The sequence below is a fragment of the Pelophylax lessonae genome (genome assembly GCF_965119305.1).
Source record: "Pelophylax lessonae genome assembly, chromosome: 6".
Lineage (NCBI taxonomy): Eukaryota > Metazoa > Chordata > Amphibia > Anura > Ranidae > Pelophylax > Pelophylax lessonae.
The window spans coordinates 60,217,719-60,238,778 of NC_138773.1; the positions used below are offsets into that span (position 1 = coordinate 60,217,719).

The 21,060-nt window shown below is 45.5% G+C and overlaps 2 protein-coding genes across 3 annotated transcripts in view; one reads left to right on the forward strand and one right to left on the reverse strand.

Annotated features, from left to right (window-relative positions):
* Positions 1 to 12,429, reverse strand: part of LOC309558784 (hydroxyacylglutathione hydrolase-like protein) — a 34,192-nt gene extending 21,763 nt beyond the window's left edge. The window contains exons 1-4 of one of the 2 annotated variants that reach the window (XM_082261840.1): positions 12,289 to 12,429; positions 10,758 to 10,822; positions 7,966 to 8,083; positions 4,354 to 4,462 (exon numbers count right to left, since the gene is read on the reverse strand). In XM_082261840.1, coding sequence (XP_082117966.1) covers positions 4,354 to 4,462; positions 7,966 to 8,083; positions 10,758 to 10,822; positions 12,289 to 12,393 — 397 coding nt within the window. In that variant the 5' untranslated portion in view covers positions 12,394 to 12,429. The remainder of the gene's footprint in view (positions 1 to 4,353; positions 4,463 to 7,965; positions 8,084 to 10,757; positions 10,823 to 12,288) is intronic. The other variant, XM_082261841.1, reaches the window with a different exon arrangement.
* A 3,709-nt stretch (positions 12,430 to 16,138) lies between these two features.
* The window catches only part of LOC309558793 (hydroxyacylglutathione hydrolase, mitochondrial-like), a 64,471-nt gene continuing 59,549 nt past the window's right edge, over positions 16,139 to 21,060 (forward strand). Inside the window, 1 exon segment of the mRNA XM_082261850.1 lies at positions 16,139 to 16,294. Coding sequence (XP_082117976.1) covers positions 16,219 to 16,294 — 76 coding nt within the window. The 5' untranslated portion in view covers positions 16,139 to 16,218.

Here is a 21,060-nt window from a genome sequence, read left to right on the forward strand (position 1 = left end):
AGTGGGCTAGTGGACCAATATAGCCGCAATTCACTCTGTTTAGTTATGCCCATGTGGAGGGAAAGGCCCAGAAAGATCTTAAATTCGGAAACCGTTAAAGGTTTCCAGCCGAATTGTCTGGCAAGGGGCGAATTTGGGTTGGCGGCGATAAATTGTTGAGCATATAAATTTGATTGATCCACAATAGATCTGAAAAGATCTTCCGTGAAGAACAGCTCAAAAAAGTTCAGGGGCGTAAAACCAGCTGTCTCCACGTGGATTCCAGGTTGGGCGGTGAATGGGGGAAGTACTGGCGCTGTAGTATCAGTGGGTTGCCAATTAGGAAATGCCAGCGCATCAGGGAGGGCACTATGGGCTCTACGGGCCTGTCTTCGAATACGCGGTGGCTGCGGGCCACTACTTGTGCTAGCCACCGCACCAGCTTCAACTGCACTTAGGGGACTCGCCACGTCACCAGGTCTTACTGCAGTGCTGGTTGTACTAGGTCCAGGGTGTACTAGGCCGCTGGCGCTTGCCAGGTCGCCAGAAGGATGAGCGGCACTAGTACCCACACTCTGCTTCATACGAGCACCCTGCGATTCCTGCATCTCAACAACACCAGAATGGGGTCGGGTACGCCTGGGTCTAACAGGGACCCATCTGTCGTCGGAGCTATCTGTCAGGGAGCCGCTGCTGTCATTTGGTTCGTATACTGACCCTGATTCTGCCGGTGAGGCTTCCCCATCGCTCTCACCTGACATGGTCATTATACTGTAAATAGCTTCATCACTGTACGAACGTTTAGACATTTTGGTAACTAAATTTACCCGTACAGTGATGCGACTCACAGGTAATAAAAGCACCTGGTTGTCGAAGATTATTTCAAGCGCTACCAAAAAAACTGCTAATGCTAGCAGGGATCAGGCCTGACTCTGCTAACACAGCGGTTTTGTGTCTTGGGTTTTTTTGTAAGTGACAGTAATCTGTTGATTACTACACTTACCTGGGTGAAAGGGTTAAACGCAGGTGCTGGCAGGAATCAGTGCTGATCGTGCAAACACTGCGTTTTGGGAACCCTAAACTATGGGGGCGCTAGTATAGTTCTGATCAGATCAGATATTGATCTGTTCAAACACTATACTAGAAATGGAAGTGTATGTGCGTGCGTGTGTGCGTGCGTGCGTGTGTGTGTGGCAATCAAGGGGTTATTTCTAAACTATGCGCTGGGGATCTGGGGGGGGTGGCGGGGACCCTAAACCTCCTTTGGGAAAGAAACTAGCTAGCTAGCACAACCTCAAGTCACAATGACACCAATACAAAATACAGTAAAAACAGTATATTATGTGTGTATTAGTGCTAATGTGACAGAGGGTGTAGGGGTTAACGGGATGTGATCAGGGGGGGATCAGGGGTTTAAATCTTTATTGGAAGGGGCTGGCGGGTATCCTAAGGATAAAAGGAACGGTGGCAAGCGCTAAACCTGGTCACAAGTCACACTTATACAGGTATATAGAAAATGCTATATACTGTATACAGTGTGCGTTGTGGCAGGGGGTGTAGGGGTGATCAGGGGGGGGATCAGGGGATTAAATCTTTATTGGGCGGGTGGGGGGGACCCTAAACCTGCTTGGGACACAAACTTAGTCGCCTGCGCTAATTCTGATCACAATCACACTAATACAAAAATACAAAAACACAGTATATTACGTTTGTATTAGTGCTGATGTGACAGAGGGTGTAGGGGTTAACTAGCGGTGATCAGGAGGGGATCAGGGGGGATCAGGGGCTCAAATCTTTATTAGGGGGGGGTGGCGGGTAATTCAAGTGGAAAAGGGGGGGTCGCAAGCGCTAGACCTGACCACAAATCACACTTATACGGGTATATAGCAAAATGCTATATACTGTATACGGTGTGTGTTATGGCAGGGGGTGTAGGGGTGATCAGGGGGGGGTCAGGGGCTTAAATCTTTATTGGGCGGGTGGCGGGGACCCTAAACCTTCTTGGGACAGAAACTTAGTCGCCTGCGCTAATTCTGATCACAATGACACTAATACAAAAATACAATAACACCGTATATTGCGTTTGTATTAGTGCTGATGTGACAGAGGGTGTAGGGGTTAACGGCGGTGATCAGGGGGGGTTCAGGGGGGATCAGTGGGTTAAATCTTTATTAGGGGGGGGTGGGGGGTAATTTGAGTGGAAAAGGGGGGGTCGCAAGGGCTACACCTGTTCACAAATCACACTTATACAGGTATATAGGTATATGCTATATGCTGTATATAGTGTGTGTTGTGTCAGGTGCTGTAGGGGTTAATTGGGGGGGCGATCGGGGGTGAAATGTGCCTATCTAACTGTGTGTGGGTGTGCTTGGTGCAGTACTCACAGTAAGATGTGCTCTCCTCTCACGCTGGATCCAAAAAGACCGTTGGGAGGGGAGGGCACATCTCCTCTAAGCCTGTGTTTACATTTCACAGGCTTAGAGGATGATCTGATTGGGCAGGACCGATCAACAGGTCCAGACCAAAAATTATTGGCCTGGACCTGATGACTGATCGGTTCTGAACCCAATCGAGTCATCGGCGGCGGGGCGCGGGAGCGCGCACAGGGCCGGCAAAAAGTGCTGACGTAGGCCTACGTCAGTTTGCCTGGCCGGGGCTGAGTGCCGACGTAGATCGTCGTGCGCCGGTCGTTAAGTGGTTAAAGCTTTAGAACCACTTTAACGGTTTTAATGCTGGGTACTTTTACCCCCTTCCTGCTCAGGCCAATTTTCAGCGCTGTCGCACTTTGAATGACAATATGCAACACTGTAACCAAATGACATTTTTATTTTTTTTCCACACATAAATTTAGCTTTCATTTGGTGGTATTTTATCACCACTGGCTTTTTTTTTTTTTTTTTTATTTGAAAAAAAAAAAAAAAAAGAGAAAAAAGAAAAAAAGAAGAAGACCAAAAATGTGGAAAAAAGAAAGAAGAAAAAAAAATTTTTCTTAAAGCGTAATTCCACTTTTGTTGAGAAAAAAACATTCCCCTCTGGGTGATCTCTGTACATTACAAGGATTTTAACAAACTTTGTTGCAGATTCCTACCTTTCCCTGCCAGTGTCATTGGTATAGAAACGGTGCATATTTTTTAGCACTGATTACTGTAGTAATGTCACTGGTCTCCCCCAAAAAGTGTCAAAAATGTCAGGTGTCCGATTTGTCTGCTGCAATGTCGCAGTCCTGCTAAAAATCACTGATTGCTGCCATTACAAGTAAAAAATAAATAAATAAAAATTACATAAATCTTTCCCCTAGTTTGTGGATGCGATAACTTTTGCGCAAACCAATCAATATACACTTATTGGGATTTTTTTTTACCAAAAATATGTAGCAGAACACAAATTGGCCAAAAATGATGAAAAAATTAGATTTAAAAAAAAAAAAAAAAAAATATATATATATATATATTGGGAATGTTATATAGCAGAAAATAAAAAAAAATATTGTTTGTTTCAGAATTGTCGCTCTTTTTTTGTTTATAGTGCAGAAAAAAAAAAAAAAACAGGAGGTGATCAAATACCACCAAAGGAAAGCTCTATTTGTGGGAAAAGAAGATTTTTTTTTCTCGCACGACCACGCAATTGTCCGTTAAATTAAGGCAGTGCCGTATCACAAAAATGGCCTGGTCATTAAGGGGGTAAAACCTTCCGATCCAGAAGTGGTTAAAGTAAAACTATGGGCAATTTCCCCCCCCCCCCCCCCATTTTAGAGTAAGGGAGCGTTCTAACCCATCAAATTTTTTGGCCATCTGTATCCCATTGCGGAGATTTCCCTTTACTTCCTGTCCCATAACCAAACAGGAAATGAGAGGAAATCCCTGCAAATTAAGTGAATTTCTTGGGGACGCCCAGGTCACCAGAACTAGTGTCCCCATTGGAAGATTTCCCCTCGATTACTTTTCTGGGGACAACTCAGAATTTGGGGTTTTCTTTTACTTTCACTTTAACGATAATAGTAAACAGGATGAATAGAGCGGTTGAATCTCCCTGACGGGGGCACAGACAGCAATAAAAACTGACAGGGGCTCGAATCTCTCTCCACATTTTAAAAAAATAAGTTATACTTTAAGTTGCTGAAGAGAAAGAAGTATGGAAATCAGGTCTGACTTTCCTCTGGGCTGCAGGCCTACTACAAGTCAGCAACTTGAAGTACTGAGACCAGAGATGGCCAGGCAGGCAGCATTTTCTGAAGGAGGTCAGCGGTTGCGCATTCTGTATTTGTCTCTGGATCTGTGTGGGGTTATGGGCAGAGTTTAGAGAAATCAGGCATCAGCCTATTTGATATTAGGTTATGTTATCTGGCACGGCATGTTTTCACCTAATGGAGGTTACCTGAGAATAGTGCAGGAGCGTCAGGACAGCCATCTTCCCACATATAGAAGCAGATATGGCCGGTCGTGTGGCACGGGGTGAAGAGGCATCTGACATTTATGTCTCCGAACTGTAAAGACAAACATCTGCAAATCACATGAAGGATGCTGGTAAGGAAATGTCATGACAGGTATAGAGACATATAGACAGACAAACTCAATTTCATTGGGGGCCGCATCAGCATTATGGTTGTTCTCAAAGGGCCAGTTCTACAGTCCTACAGACTATATAAATTTATGCAGGGCTTTTTTTCCCTCAGAGAATAGGTGCAGGAATTCAACCATGCCCCCCACATTGAATGATGGGTGAGGGTAAAAAACAGTGGGAGGATCTCAAGGGGGCAATAAATACCAGGAGTGCATTGTGTGTAGAGTTCAGGAGTGAGCTACATACAGAGTGCAGAGTTCAGGGGTGCGCTACATACAGAGTGCAGAGTTCAGGGGTGCGCTACATACAGAGTGCAGAGTTCAGGGGTGCGCTACATACAGAGTGCAGTGTTCAGGGGTGCGCTACATACAGAGTGCAGTGTTCAGGGGTGCGCTACATACAGAGTGCAGTGTTCAGGGGTGCGCTACATACAGAGTGCAGAGTTCAGGGGTGCGCTACATACAGAGTGCAGTGTTCAGGGGTGCGCTACATACAAAGTGCAGTGTTCAGGGGTGCGCTGCATACAGAGTGCAGAGTTCAGGAGTGCGCTACATACAGAGTGCAGAGTTCAGGAGTGCGCTACATACAGAGTGCAGAGTTCAGGGGTGCGCTACATACAGAGTGCAGAGTTCAGGGGTGCGCTACATACAGAGTGCAGAGTTCAGGGGTGCGCTACATACAGAGTGCAGAGTTCAGGGGTGAGCTACACACAGAGTGCAGAGTTCAGGGGTGCGCTACATACAGAGTGCAGAGTTCAGGGGTGCGCTACATACAGAGTGCAGAGTTCAGGGGTGTGCTACAGAGTGCAGAGTTCAGGGGTGCGCTACACACAGAGTGCAGAGTTCAGGGATGTGCTACATACAGAGTGCAGAGTTCAGGGATGTGCTACATACAGAGTGCAGAGTTCAGGAGTGTAAATTGTGCAGGAATCAGCACGCTTTCATAGGCTGTTCACATCTCACTTCCACCCCTCCCACTGGGTGCGAGGGCCACATGAAATGGCCTGAAGGGCCACATTCGGCCCGCGGGCCTTGTGTTTGACACATGTGATAGAGGTATAGAGAGGTAACCAGGTTTCGAGAGGTAACAAGGTTAACTGGCTAAGGTCTAAATTGGCCCTAGTATGCATGTGCAAATTAACTCATGCCAGTCCTAAGCCGTGTAACTGGGTAGGGTTGAGGAAAGACCTGGCAAACCTACCTTGTAATGAATTTTATGGAGAAAAGCTTCCAAGCATATCACACACAGTGTCCAGAAAGCTGGCCCACGGAGTTGGATAGAGATACATACAGTGTGGTGGGAAAGGTTCCCTGCATGGATTTTAACTTTAAAGTCAAACACATCTATACCGGTCTAGAATTCTCTGTGAAGAAGGTATTTTGTCATAGTCACTAGAGAACCACAATATACCCTTCATCTATAGAGTATTTCTAATGCTGTACAATGATGCCCTGGGCCAAGTCCAGGTTTAGTCCCTATCCTTTTACTTTTTTCTGTGAGCATGCCAAGCAGAAAGGTGGCACTAATAGATCCCAAAGCAGAGCTGCACATGGAAATGGAAGACCCTTTAGGTTGGGATCACATGACCAAGCACTTGGAACCCATGGGGCTGATCCCTGTATGGCCGCTCACCTCACATTACACCAATAAAGGCGTTATCTGTATTAGGGTAGTGGTTCTCAGATCCAGGTAATGGATTCCTCCTTTTCTTCTTTGAGGTGCAATCCCCAATTTCAATTCCAAAGGAGAAAAGGAGGAATCCATTACCTGGATCTGAGAACCACTACCCTAATACAGTTAACGCCTTTATTGGTGTAATGTGAGGTGAGCGGCCATTGCACCCGATTTTTGGATACCTTGCTCACTCTGCCTGACACCATTTTGGATCTCACAAAGAAAAGTCCCCAATTTTAGATTTTGAGACATCACCTTCAAGCCACGTTATATATTTTGTTGCACTGGGACATTTTTAAGCAAAAAGTTTCACTTTGTCTATTTTATTCACAAGAATTTTTAGCACTTTTTGCACTTTATTGTATTGATTTTTATAATTTTAAAAGGATTTCATATATTTTGTGGCCACGTATTATCTGTGTATTTATAGGCACCAGCACTTTCTCTTCACCACGCAACATTTCCCACACCTCTTTAACAGTTTCCCACACGATTTATTTGATTGAAGTTGATCATCATATATTTTTGCGCTTGGTTTTATTTATTATTTATAAAGGAATTAGCGCCGATTCACCCCCTCTATGCTAATAACTACCAGTATTTTGTGAAAATACAGAATTGGCTGCTTAGTTCCTTCTTTTCTTCCTTTATTACCTTATCATTTGAACTCACCATCTTAGTTCACTCTCTTATCCTATACCAAAGTAGCAGCACATAGGTATTTTCTTCTTTTTTCAAATGGTTATGAATATATTCAGTTTTAAAAATAAAAAAAAAATAGAAATGTAGCTGTATATTTCTTGCTACTACCATAACCTTCCACCAAACAACCCAAAATAAAATTCTCCTGCTCCCAACGATTGCAGTGATACCACGTATGGGTTAGGTTCCTGCACCCGTAGTACAGCCCAGAAACAATAATATGCATTTTGCTTTTTTAATCGTACCTAAAAACAGTGACCACTAACACGGATACAAATTTAAAATAATCCTGTCAAAAAAACAAAAAAAAAAAGAAAAACCTGACCCTAATACAAACCCTGGCACTGACCTAGATCAAAAACGTAGGATTTAGTTTTTTTTTTTATTACACAATTACACGCGCACACGCACGCACGCACGCATGCCTATTTTCCTCTCTCACTGCATGGACAGAGAGAGATAACACAAGGGTCACTGTATGGCTATCACAGTGATCAGGTGACCTGGAATTTGGAGTTCTGGCTCCCCGGTCTCTGTGCTAGGAGCATGCTCAGCACAAAGGGAGATATGCAACTATGCAGCCCCACGGAAAAAAAGCCCAGTCCAGTGGGACCGCATATTTAAATTTGCTTGGCCCCAAGGGGTTAATAAACATGATAAAGGACTACCGGACGAAAAACTGAAACGAAAAAAAAAAAAACACAAATCTAAAGGAGCTGAGTGGAAAACTAGGCAGAACAGTAACAGCATCCAACCAGATGCACACACTGTTCAGGTATTCAGACATCTGCAGGTGCTTTGGATGTCTAAATACGACGTCAGCAGTGGAGATTCTGCCAATAACACGGTTTAGCGAGAGAAATCTGAATTGGTATAGCTGGCCTAAGGGAAGACCAATTCTATGCCATGGGTTCCTGCACTTGACAAACAGTCTTCTGTAAATGTGTGAAATATGTACCAAACAGGTTAGGCTTCAATGGTCAGATTATAGTGAATATTATATTGCAGGTCTTTAGGGCGGCACCCGACCTCTACTCCTAAACCTTTTACCTTTAGCACCTGGTTGTGAATAACTTTGTGAGTTAGACCTCCTATCCGGTCATCAGCGCCATACACAGGTAAGTCAGGGAATCGCTGTACCAGGTCTGCGTTCCCCCGGGAATGATCGCTGCAAATAAAAAAAAAAACATATCACCTCCGCCAGTTAAAGGGTCATCCACATTTTGTACTGTTAAGTAGACCATAGATTGTATAATTTATTTCCTTCCAGCATGGGTAGAAGAAAAGAAAAATTGCTTGATTGCAATTCTTCCTGAGGGAGGCTATAGCCGCTAGCAGTGATCATTGTGGTCTGTTGGCAGGGATGGCTCCCTGCCAGCTGAACACAGTAGCACCGTGGCAGCGATTTACCTTTAACTATGTAGTGCAAGGGCCTGCCTGATTACACACAAATTGAAAGGGTTTAGGTCTGACCTCATTACATGGTTTTGGTAAATCGAAGAAAAAAAAAAAAAAAAAATCTAAAGAAAATTGTATTGTGTGTATCCAGCTTAAGGCTCTTGTGAGCATTTAAGGGACTCTGCTATCAGAGAATTGTGGACTGTCATTATTGGCCTCTTTTTTTTTAGAAAAAGACTAGATGCCTGGCCGTGTCCAGCTTTAGTACTTTCCGGTCACATCCCCCAGAAACAAGAATACAGTAAAAGTAAAAAAAAAAAAAAAAAAAAAAAAAACTTCTCTATCCACTTCAGCTGTATTTTGCTATACGACACTGCGTTACTTTAACTGACAATTGCGCAGTGATGTGACACTGTACCCAAATAAAATTTATGTCCATTTTGTCCCACAAATGGAGCTTTTTGGTGGTATTTGATCACCTCTGCCGTTTTTATTTTATATAAACAAAATAGACTGACAATTTTGAAATAAATCAAACAAAATTTATATATATATATATATATATATATATATATATATATATATATATATATATATATATATATATATATATACACACACATATATACATACATACACACACACACACATACATACACACACACACACACACACACACACACAAAAGTGAGTACACCCCTCACATTTTTGTAACTATTTTATTCTATCTTTTCATGTGACAACACTGAAGAAATTACCCATTGCTACAATGTAAAGTAGTGAGTGTACAGCTTGTATAACAGTGCAAATTTGCTGTTCCCTCAAAATAACTCAACACACAGCCATTAATGTCTAAACCGTTGGCAACAAAAGTGAGTACCCCCCAAGTCAAAATGTCCAAGTTGGGCCCAATTAGCCATTTTCTCTCCCCGGTATCATGTGACTCGTTAGTGTTACAAGGTCTCAGGTGTGAATGGGGAGCAGGTGTGTTAAATTTGGTGTTATCGCTCTCACTCTCTCATACTGGTCACTGGAAGTTCAACATGGCACCTCATGGCAAAGAACTCTCTGAGGATTTGAAAAAAAGAATTGTTGCTCTACATAAAGATGTCCTAGGCTATAAGAAGATTGCCAAGACCCTGAAACTGAGCTGCAGTACGGTGGCCAAGACCATATAGCGGTTTAAGAGGACAGGTTCCACTCAGAACAGGCCTCGCCATGGTCGACCAAAAAGTTGAGTGCACGTGCTCAGCGTCATATCCAGAGGTTGTCTTTGGGAAAGATGTATGAGTGCTGCCAGCATTGCTGCAGAGGTTGAAGGGGTGGGGGTCAGCCTGTCAGTGCTCAGACCATACACCGCACACTGCATCAAATTGGTCTGCATGGCTGTCATCCCAGAAGGAAGCCTCTTCTAAAGATGATGCACAAGCAGTTTGCTGAAGACAAGCAGACTAAGGACATGGATTACTGGAATCATGTCCTGTGGTCAGATGAGAACAAGATAAACTTATTTGGTTCAGATGGTGTCAAGTGTGTGTGGCAGCAACCAGGTGAGGAGTACAAAGACAAGTGTGTCTTGCCTACAGTCAAGCATGGTGGTGGGAGAGTCAAGGTCTGGGGCTGCCAGCATTGGGGAGCTACAGTTCATTGAAAGAACCATGAATGCCAACATGTACTGACATACTGAAGCAGAGCATGATTTCCCCCCCCCCCCCCCCTGCAGGGCAGTATTCCAACATGATAACTCCAAGACAACCAACCACCTTGCTAAAGAAGCTGAGGGTAAAGGTGATGGACTGACCAAGCATGTCTCCAGACCTAAACCCTATTGAGCATCTGTGGGGCATCCTCAAGAAGGTGGAGGAGCGCAACGTCTCTAACATCCACCAGCTCCGTGATGTCGTCATGGAGGAGTGGAAGAGAACTCCAGTGGCAACCTGTGAAGCTCTGGTGAACTCCATGCCCAAGAGGGTTAAGGCAGTGCTGGAAAATAAGGTGGCCACACAGAATATTGACAGACACGTTGGGCCCAATTTGGACATTTTCACTTAGGGGTGTACTCATTTTGTTGCATTTCTTCAGTGTTGTCACATGAAAAGATATAATAAAATATTTACAAACATGTGAGGGGTGTACTCACTTTTGTGAGATTGTGTGTGTAATATATATATATATATATATATATATATATATATATATATATATATATATATATATATATATATATATATACACATATACACATATACACATACACACACACACACACACACACACACACACACTTGGGGGGTTCTGAGTAATTTTCTAGCAAGATAAAATGGAGAGGAATGCCGAAATTGGCCTGGGCTGGAAGTGGTTAAACTATTTTAAACCATCGGTATTCACATGCAGTGGAAAAGGACAATTATGTACCAAACAGATTGGCTCAGAGTTGAACTTACAGGTGGTGGTGAGTGGTCAAGATGGCTTTCAGATTGGCATCTTCTTTCCGCACAATGTCCAGGAGCTGAAACAGGACGGTTGTACTGTCAGAGCCTGTCCTCTACAAGGTCATTTGTAAGATAAAGAACCAAAAACACTAACAACTCTCAGAATGCAACGCAGAAAGAGCTAGATGTGCAATGTAAGAACATCAGATCATATTATTCACTATAATCCATTACAGCAGTTTCGGGATGGGGAGTGACACTACTTGTGCCTAGAATATTTGGCTGTATCTGTAGTAGTTTGTGACAGAGGGACATAAAGGAACCATCTGCATTGTTCCATACACTATCCTAAACTAAGGAATAACTTTACTTTGTGTAACTGATGGAAGGGAGACCCTGCAAACACCTTCTGTTTTATAAGGGCTCTCCTGTGCCTTTCAATAAATTAAATAGGGGAACTTTTCCTTTTAGCCCACCTCAGAATCATGTGCCTCAATGTATGCAAAAGTGTAGCGCCACTCCCGTAGAAGCCACAAGTATAGTGTCCAGGCTTCGCAAACTTCTGCCCCGAAACCCACAGGACCATTCACACGGTTCTGCAAGGACCAGTCTACAGGACTTTGGTTTTATTCCCTGAACCCGCTATAATGAAGTCTGGGCTTGCAATAAACCGTAGACTTCAGCTTAGTAGTAGTAGTAAAACCACAAGAGCAGAGTCCCTTTAAGTAGATTACAAAGCTCTTCAGGACACCATCTGGTGTCCCCTTTAAATAGACCTACAGCTGACTATGTAGTACCAGAGTGATTGCAAAAGCACAAACGTCCCCAAGATCTCTCAAGCGTCTGACAGTTGGTAGCCTCCATCCAACTTCCAAGCAAAATCATCAGTGATACCAGCCCAGATCTTCAGCAGACAGCCCCCACTCGGCTCTCTTTAGCCACAAGGCTCAGCATTTCAGCCCCTCAGGGTACCCATCTGAGGCATCGGCAACAACAGCTTCTGCCTGAAAGGGCAGCGTACCCTCCAGGCTGGACAAATCAACTCTGGGAAAGACCCTCAGCCCAGTGTACTCACAGAATATATACAGTCTCCCAGCATGCCATCAGAGCCTGCATCTCTGGGATAGGCCAGGGCTGCATCAATATTTATACTGCCAACTGCATAGCTCCACACCTGTAATCCAGAAACTTCTCATGGTTCCTGGATACGAAGGGTGATATCAGGCAGAATGGCAGCAGCAGACCTAGCTAAATGATCACAGCTCACCGAGTACAGTGAGATAAACTCTGCTTTTACCTACAAAAGTGAAGAAAAAAAAAAATGAACAGTAGCTTTTACATGTCTTAGGGCTTGCATGTATGTCCTTGGGCTTGTGTTGATGAGATCAGTTTGAGACATGTCGGAGATCATTCTTACTTTGACAGGTCTGGTTGGTCTCCTGCTGACTTGCTTCAAGCAGGTTTTGCCTTGCTATAAACTTGTATGGGAATGCAAAACCCACTTGAAGCAAACAAATGCCCATTGGCACAGACCCTTAGTTACCTTTTTAGAAACAGAGGCATCAACTGCAATAGCATCCTTTGTACGTTCTTCTATGATCAGATACATGTAGTTGTCGTCCAAGACGGAGATGACTTTCACCTTCATGGTCCATCCACGTCACGTTCCCCCAATCCCTGGAAAATAAGATCTAGGATTTACTGATTGGACAGTGCAATTGTATCTACTCTTGTGTGTGCATACATAGAGAACACAGACTGACAACAGAGGAGTATGTGGAGTCCAACAGGGGTATTTATTTTTGAAGGGTCATATAAAATGCGATCGTTTTCATGAGGTGCTTTATGGTGCAATTGTTTTAAAGCCCAGCTGAACTTTCAATAAGAACTCTGGGCAAAATTTTTATTCTCCCATGCAGTGGGGCTGTGCCCGTGCTGCACGAGTTAACTGCTTGTTTTTGTCTAGGGGATTACAGAGTGGAGATATACTTAACAAATCCGCCGATCCTCCGAGCTCAAGACTGGTCCTCGCCGCTCCTACCCACACCCTAGCAGGCTTGTGAATGGACTGTTCCAGATGTCATCATGCCCAGAGGTTGGCTCTGGACCGGAGGATGGCAGGAAGACCAATCCCAGTGCAGACCAAAAAAAAGGGTCCTGCGCCATTTTGGTGTGAATGCGATGGGATTTCAGCCATGCAGTCTGTATTGTTGAATTCACATCGCATGTGATCTGCACAGCCATATAAATCACACACAATGTATAACTGCACAAGTATGAACCCAGCCACAAAGAATTTAAAAGGGATACATTTTTTGTGAGCTTTTCTTGTGCCGATAATGGCCGACAAAAATTACAAAGTCAAATATAATACAATTTTATATTTAGAATAAACATTTTTTAAAAAAACTGTAATTTTCGGTTTTCGGCATAGAGCATCCTGAATTTTCGGCATAGAGCATGCTGCATTTTTCGGCATAGTGCATCCTGTATTTTTGGTTTTCGGCACAGTGCATCCTGTATTTTTGGCACAGTGCATCCTGTATTTTTAGTTTTCGGCACAGTGCATCCTGTGTTTTTGGCACAGTGCATCCTGTATTTTTGGTTTTCGGCACAGTGCATCCTGTATTTTTGGTTTTCGGCATAGTGCATCAGGTGTTTTTGGTTTTCGGCACAGTGAATCCTGTGTTTTTGGTTTTCGGCACAGTGCATCCTGTATTTTTGGTTTTCGGCACAGTGCATCCTGTATTTTTGGTTTTCGGCACAGTGCATCCTGTGTTTTTGGTTTTCGGCACAGTGCATCCGGTGTTTTTGGTTTTCGGCACAGTGAATCCGGTGTTTTTGGTTTTCGGCACAGTGAATCCTGTGTTTTTGGGTTTCGGCACAGTGAATTCTGTGTTTTTGGGTTTCGGCACAGTGAATCCTGTGTTTTTGGGTTTCGGCACAGTGCATCCTGTGTTTTTGGTTTTCGGCACAGTGCATCCTGTATTTTTGGTTTTCGGCACAGTGCATCCTGTATTTTCGGCACAGTGCATCCTGGGTTTTCGGCAAAGTGCATCCTGGGTTTTCGGCACAGTGCATCCTGCATTTTCAGCACAGTGCATCCTGTATTTTCGGTTTTCGGCACAGTGCATCCTGGGTTTTCGGCAAAGTGCATCCTGCATTTTCGGTTTTCGGCACAGTGCATCCTGCATTTTCGGCACAGTGCATCCTGCATTTTCGGCACAGTGCATCCTGTGTTTTTGGTTTTCGGCACAGTGCATCCTGTGTTTTTGGTTTTCGGCACAGTGAATCCTGTGTTTTTGGTTTTCGGCACAGTGAATCCTGTGTTTTTGGTTTTCGGCACAGTGCATCCTGTATTTTTGGTTTTCGGCATAGTGCATCCTGTGTTTTTGGTTTTTGGCATAGTGCATCCGGTGGTTTTGGTTTTGGGCACAGTGAATCCGGTGGTTTTGGTTTTGGGCACAGTGAATCCGGTGGTTTTGGTTTTCAGCACAGTGAATCCTGTGTTTTTGGGTTTCGGCACAGTGAATCCTGTGTTTTTGGTTTTCGGCACAGTGCATCCTGTGTTTTTGGGTTTCGGCACAGTGAATCCTGTGTTTTTGGTTTTCGGCACAGTGAATCCTGTGTTTTTGGTTTTCGGCACAGTGCATCCTGTGTTTTTGGGTTTCAGCACAGTGAATCCTGTGTTTTTGGTTTTCGGCACAGTGCATCCTGTGTTTTTGGCACAGTGCATCCTGTATTTTTGGTTTTCGGCACAGTGCATCCTGTATTTTCAGCACAGTGCATCCTGCGTTTTTGGCACAGTGCATCCTGCATTTTCGGCACAGTGCATCCTGCATTTTCGGCACAGTGCATCCTGCATTTTCGGCACAGTGCATCCTGCATTTTCGGTTTTCGGCACAGTGCATCCTGGGTTTTCGGCAAAGTGCATCCTGCATTTTCAGCACAGTGCATCCTGCATTTTCGGCATAGTGCATCCTGCATTTTCGGTTTTCGGCACAGTGCATCCTGGGTTTTCGGCACAGTGCATCCTGGGTTTTCGGCAAAGTGCATCCTGCATTTTCGGCACAGTGCATCCTGCATTTTCGGTTTTCGGCACAGTGCATCCTGCATTTTCGGTTTTCAGCACAGTGCATCCTGCATTTTCGGTTTTCGGCACAGTGCATCCTGCATTTTCGGTTTTCGGCACAGTGCATCCTGGGTTTTCGGCACAGTGCATCCTGCATTTTTGGTTTCAGCAGGAAAATTTCGATTCGGTGCACCTCTAGTTCACACTGCAGGAGAAAAGTCCTCCATCTTTGGTGCAGATTTTTAAAAGCATCTTCCATTGCAAGTCAATGGGAACAAATCAAAAGTACTGTGTGCCCTGATTTGCTGTGGGCCGGTCATACCCTGCAGCACCTGGATGAGGGTGACATCAATGCCCTTATATAGATATACAGCATGTGTCCATACAAGTGTGCTCACCAGCATCCCACTTTTTTTAACAATAAATTATTTATATATATATATATATATATATATATATATATATATATATATATATATATATATATATATATATATAGTGCAGGGAATGACACATATATTAAAGAGTAAAAAAAAGCATAATTTTAAACGTTTTCAGATAAAGAGGAGTTCAGAGAATGGGAGAGATCAATCCTACCTGGGACAGGAAGTGAGGAAAATCTCCCCAGTGGGGGAGAAATATCATAATAATATAGATTTTTTTTTTTTGCAAATCTAAATAGGCTTGTACAGATATTGCTTTAATAAACTGCAATGTGAGTAGGCAGCTTCAGACACCCCTCCCCCCTGTGTCTGGGTCACCACCTGTCACATGACCCCCCATAGTACAGTATAACCTTAAATACCACTCAGCCCAGGGCGTTCTCCTCCGCCTGCTATCCGGCCGCTGTGATGTCAGCCCCGGACTTCTGACTCCTTCTCCAGGGTTATATAGTGACGGGAAAGTGTCAGCTTGACAGATCAAGGTGGCAGCGCTCTGATTGGAGAGCAAAGAAGTTTACTTGGAAGCTGGTTGGCTATTCCAACCCAGCCCCCCTTGCGTCTCTCACTAAAATTTCCGCCATTTTTTTTAAGGGCAGGGTGTTTTTTTTATGTTGTCAATTTTATTTGCTAAGTGCTGTACCATAAGGCGATCACTTTATGGAAGGAAAACTTTGTTCGGGACTACGTGTTGAAAATTCCAGGATACTGTTATGGAGGGGTTTTCCCTTATCAAACATGACTACTATGGTTGCAGGAACTGATTGGCTGTCATGTAACGAAGCTGACTGGTGATTGGTTTGTACCATGGGTTTGGCCCCTGACGTCTCTTGGCTGGCAGCGTTCCCTGGTTGGCGGAATCCAACGGCGATCGCTGATTGGCTGGCTTTCAGCAGGTATAGAAGGCTGTCAGTGCAGAGCCCTCCCCCCGCTGCAACGTGCAGTCCGCCCCCTCCTCAGGATGATGCTGTTTGGGTGCAGGAGGAGGCTGTGGTGCGCACTGTCCTTCCTGGGAGCTGCGGCTGGCTGCAGACTGGGTATGTGTGGCCCCACAGAGCGGGGGGCCCAGACTGACCTATGTGTGTGTATATAGATATATATATATGGGTGTGTGCCTTCCCTTCTCATACACACCACACGGCTTCTATTACACAACTTCACTGCCAGCCTGGAAGTTACATCATGTCATCCCAGGGGAAGCACTTACATCACACTGTCACTTACCTGTCACTGCCGGTCACTTACCTGTCACTTACCTACACTGCCTGTCACTTACCTACAGTGCAGGGACTGATCACTTATCTCTACACTACTTGTCACTGCCTGTCACTGATCACTTACCTGTCACTGCCTGTCACCTACCTACACTGACTGTCTCCTACCTACACGTCACTTACCTGTCACTGTCTGTCAGTACCTGTCACCTACACATCACTTACCTGTCACCTCCCTACACTGCCTGTCACTTACCTACACGTCACTGCCTGTCACTTACCTACACGTCACTGCCGGTCACTTACCTGTCACTTACCTACACTGCCTGTCACTTACCTACAGTGCAGGGACTGATCACTTATCTCTACACTACTTGTCACTGCCTGTCACTGATCACTTACCTGTCACCTACAGTGCAGGGACTGATCACTTATCTCTACACTACTTGTCACTGCCTGTCACTGATCACTTACCTGTCACCTACAGTGCAGGGACTGATCACCTACCTATATGTCACTGCCTGTCACTTACCTACACTACTTGTCACTTGCCTATCACTTAGCTACACTGCCTTTCACCTACCTACAGTGCAGGGACTGATCACTTACCTACACTGACTGTCACCTACTTGTCGCCTACCTACATTGCAGGGACTGATCACTTACCTACACATCACTGCCTGTCACTTACCTATACTGCCTGTCACTTACCTATACTGCCTGTCACCTATACTACCTGTCACTTACCTGCCACCTATCTACAGTGCGGAGGCTGATCACTTACCTACACTACTTGTCACTGACTGTCACCTACACTACCTGTCACTGACTGTTAGCTACCTGTCACCTACAGTGCAGGGACTGATCACCTACCTACATGTCACTGCCTGTCACCTACAGAACCTGTCACTTACCTGTCACCTACCTACAGTGCAGAGACTGATCACTTACCTGCACTACCTGTCACTGACTGTCACCTACCTGCACTGCCTGTCACTGATCACCTACCCAGAATGCCCCATGTAACCAGATGTCACCATTGTAGGGCCAGGGCTCGCACAGTCACACATCTGCAGCAAAAAGAAGAGTGAATTCCACAAATCCACAACATTGGTCAAATAGTTTGTTCAACTTTCATTTGTGGTCCATAGAGAAGCGTCCTTTCACATTGGTGGTCAGTGGACAAGGGACTAATATTGCAGGTCAATGTTGAAGCCCCCCCCCAAACTGATGATAAGTAAAGATGCTCCCCTTTCTTACCCCCCTTTCTCCCCTGCTTACATTGATGGTCATTGGAAAAGAAGTACCATTATATTGGTGGTCATTGGAGGAGAGCCCATTCATAATTTAATGGACAGTGTAGAAGGTCCCCTTATATTGGTGGTCAGCAGGGAAGTATTCTTTTACAATGGTGGTCAGTGGACAAGGTGCTACATACATAAGGGATCAATGCTGAGGGCCCCCTTTTAAATTGATGATCAAAAAACAAGCCTTCCCTCTTACATAGGTGTTCAGCAGAGAAGAGTGCCATTCCATTTGTGGTCAGTGGAGAAGGGCCCCCATTCCATTGGTGGTCAGTGGAGAAGGGCCCCCATTCCATTTGTGGTCAGTGGAGAAGGGCCCCCATTCCATTTGTGGTCAGTGGAGAAGGGCGCCATTCCATTGGTGGTCAGTGGAGTAGGGCGCCATTCCATTGGTGGTCAGTGGAGAAGGGCCCCCATTCCATTGGTGGTCAGTGGAGTAGGGCGCCATTCCATTGGTGGTCAGTGGAGAAGGGCCCCCATTCCATTGGTGGTCAGCGCAGAAGGGTGCCATTCCATTGGTGGTCAGCGGAGAAGGGTGCCATTCCATTGGTGGTCAGCGGAGAAGGGTGCCATTCCATTGGTGGTCAGCGGAGAAGGGTGCCATTCCATTGGTGGTCAGCGGAGAAGGGCCCACATTCCATTGGTGGTCAGCGGAGAAGGGCCCCCATTCCATTGGTGGTCAGCGGAGAAGGGCCCCCATTCCGTTGGTGGTCAGCGGAGAAGGGCCCCCATTCCGTTGGTGGTCAGGGGAGAAGGGCCCCCATTCCGTTGGTGGTCAGGGGAGAAGGGCCCCCATTCCGTTGGTGGTCAGCGGAGAAGGGCCCCCATTCCGTTGGTGGTCAGCGGAGAAGGGCCCCCATTCCGTTGGTGGTCAGCGGAGAAGGGCCCCCATTCCGTTGGTGGTCAGCGGAGAAGGGCCCCCATTCCGTTGGTGGTCAGCGGAGAAGGGCCCCCATTCCGTTGGTGGTCAGCGGAGAAGGGCCCCCATTCCGTTGGCGGTCAGCGGAGAAGGGCCCCCATTCCGTTGGCGGTCAGCGGAGAAGGGCCCCCATTCCGTTGGCGGTCAGCGGAGAAGGGCCCCCATTCCGTTGGCGGTCAGCGGAGAAGGGCCCCCATTCCGTTGGCGGTCAGCGGAGAAGGGCCCCCATTCCGTTGGCGGTCAGCGGAGAAGGGCCCCCATTCCGTTGGCGGTCAGCGGAGAAGGGCCCCCATTCCGTTGGCGGTCAGCGGAGAAGGGCCCCCATTCCGTTGGCGGTCAGCGGAGAAGGGCCCCCATTCCGTTGGCGGTCAGCGGAGAAGGTGCCCCATTACGTTGGCGGTCAGCGGAGCAGGACCCCCCCATTACGTTGGCGGTCAGCGGAGGAAGACCCCCCATTACGTTGGCGGTCAGCAGGGGACGACCCCCCATTACGTTGGCGGTCAGTGGAGGAGTGTGAACGGCAAGCCGGAGAATAATTTGGCCAGCGGCGGCTGTCTACCATAGAGCTGACCGAGGACCATCTCTATGACCTTTGGAGGCCAGGCGCGACGTTATGACGTCACTTCCAGTACCGGCAGATGTGAACACTGCTGGTTTTCTTTAGCTGGGAAGCTAAAACCATGTGGTGTGGCTTTCCAGCACAGAGGAGATCGTGGGACTTCTGGACCCCAGATCCCGTCCTTCTACTGGTTCATTCCTAAAGGGTTCCTACTCCCTTTTTTCTTCTTTTTTCTTTACCTTTTGGGCTCATATGCCGCATATGCCATACTGCACTATCGTTAAGAAGTTTGCTTGTCCAGGTCTGATGCCGTCCACTTGGATCCTACCTGGACCTCTTTACTCATTTGTTTGTACCTTTTGGTTTTTAGCCTTTTTTGCTGCTTCCTGTCTTCGTGGCACTTCATAGGGTTTTGTATTTACCGCTACTGTTAATTAAAGCCCCTACGTGGGCAGATTTGATGCTCCCATTGTTCTTTAACCACTTCAATACCGGGGCACTTTCACCCCCTTCCTGCCCAGGCCAATTTTCAGCTTTTAGTGCTGTTGCATTTTGAATGACAATTGCGCGGTCATGCAACACTGTACCTAAACCAAATTTGTCATTTTTTTCCCCACAAATAGAGCTTTCTTATGGTGGTATTTGATCACCGCAAGGTTTTTTCTTTTTTGCTAAACAAATAAAAAAAATACCAAAGTTTGAAGAAAAAAAAATTTTTTTTTTTTGTTTTTTATACAATTTTGTAAATAGATACGTTTTTTTTCTTGCACTGATATGTGTCACTACTCACTATACTCAGGTAGGCCGTGGTGTTTAAATGATGCTCAATTGGTACCAAGGGGCCCAAAGTGTGCCAAGAAAATATCCCCCCCACCATTACATCACCAGCCTGAACCGTTAATACAGGATGGATCCATGCTTTCATGTTGTTTACTCCAAATTCTGACCCTACCATCTGAATGTCACAGCTGAAATCGAGACTCATCAGACCAGACAATGTTTTTTCCAATTTACTGCCTCTCACTGGAATTTTTTCCTTTTTTTTTTTTTTTCGGACCATCCCAGTAGATCAGCAGTTTTTGAAATACTCAGACCAGCCCCTCTGGCACCAACAACCATGCCACGTTCAAAGTCACCTAAATCCCCTTTCTTCCCCATTCTGATGCTCAGTTTGGACTTCAAGTCGTCTTCACCATTCCTAAATGCATTGTTGCTGCCATGTGATTGGCTGATTAGTAATTAGTGTTACCAATCAATTGAACCGGTGTACCTAATAAAGTGGCCGGTGAGTGTATGCGTTGGCTCATTTTTGCCGGGATTACATACCATGTGAATAATGAGGGACGGTGCTGGAAAGAAGATGCCAATTTTTCCGCTTCCTGTCACAAGTTCCTCCTGAGAGCGGCCGGCTGGTGGCATCTACACTCATGACTTGGTTGTGATGTTATTTGCATGGCTACGATAGCAAATATACAGAACATGTTCTAAACCATGCGTAGAATTGTATTATATTATCTGTGAATGGCATTTGTATATTTTCCCGTTTTCATTTAAACTGATCTTTATATTTTGTAATGATTAATAATGAGACATTTACACCTTTTGTGTGTAGACGTTATTGATGAACTAGATCCTTGGAATAAGGATTTGTATCTTCCCAGTGCTGACAAGGCTCAGGCCTAGGGCGGAAATTTGCAGGGGGGCAGCAAAAAAGCTTCACCAAAAAACAGCCTCCTCCTGGCTCCCGCACGAAAAGGGTCCCCGACGGCTTGCGCTACACTTTTAGTGCCAGTCTTATGGGGCGAAT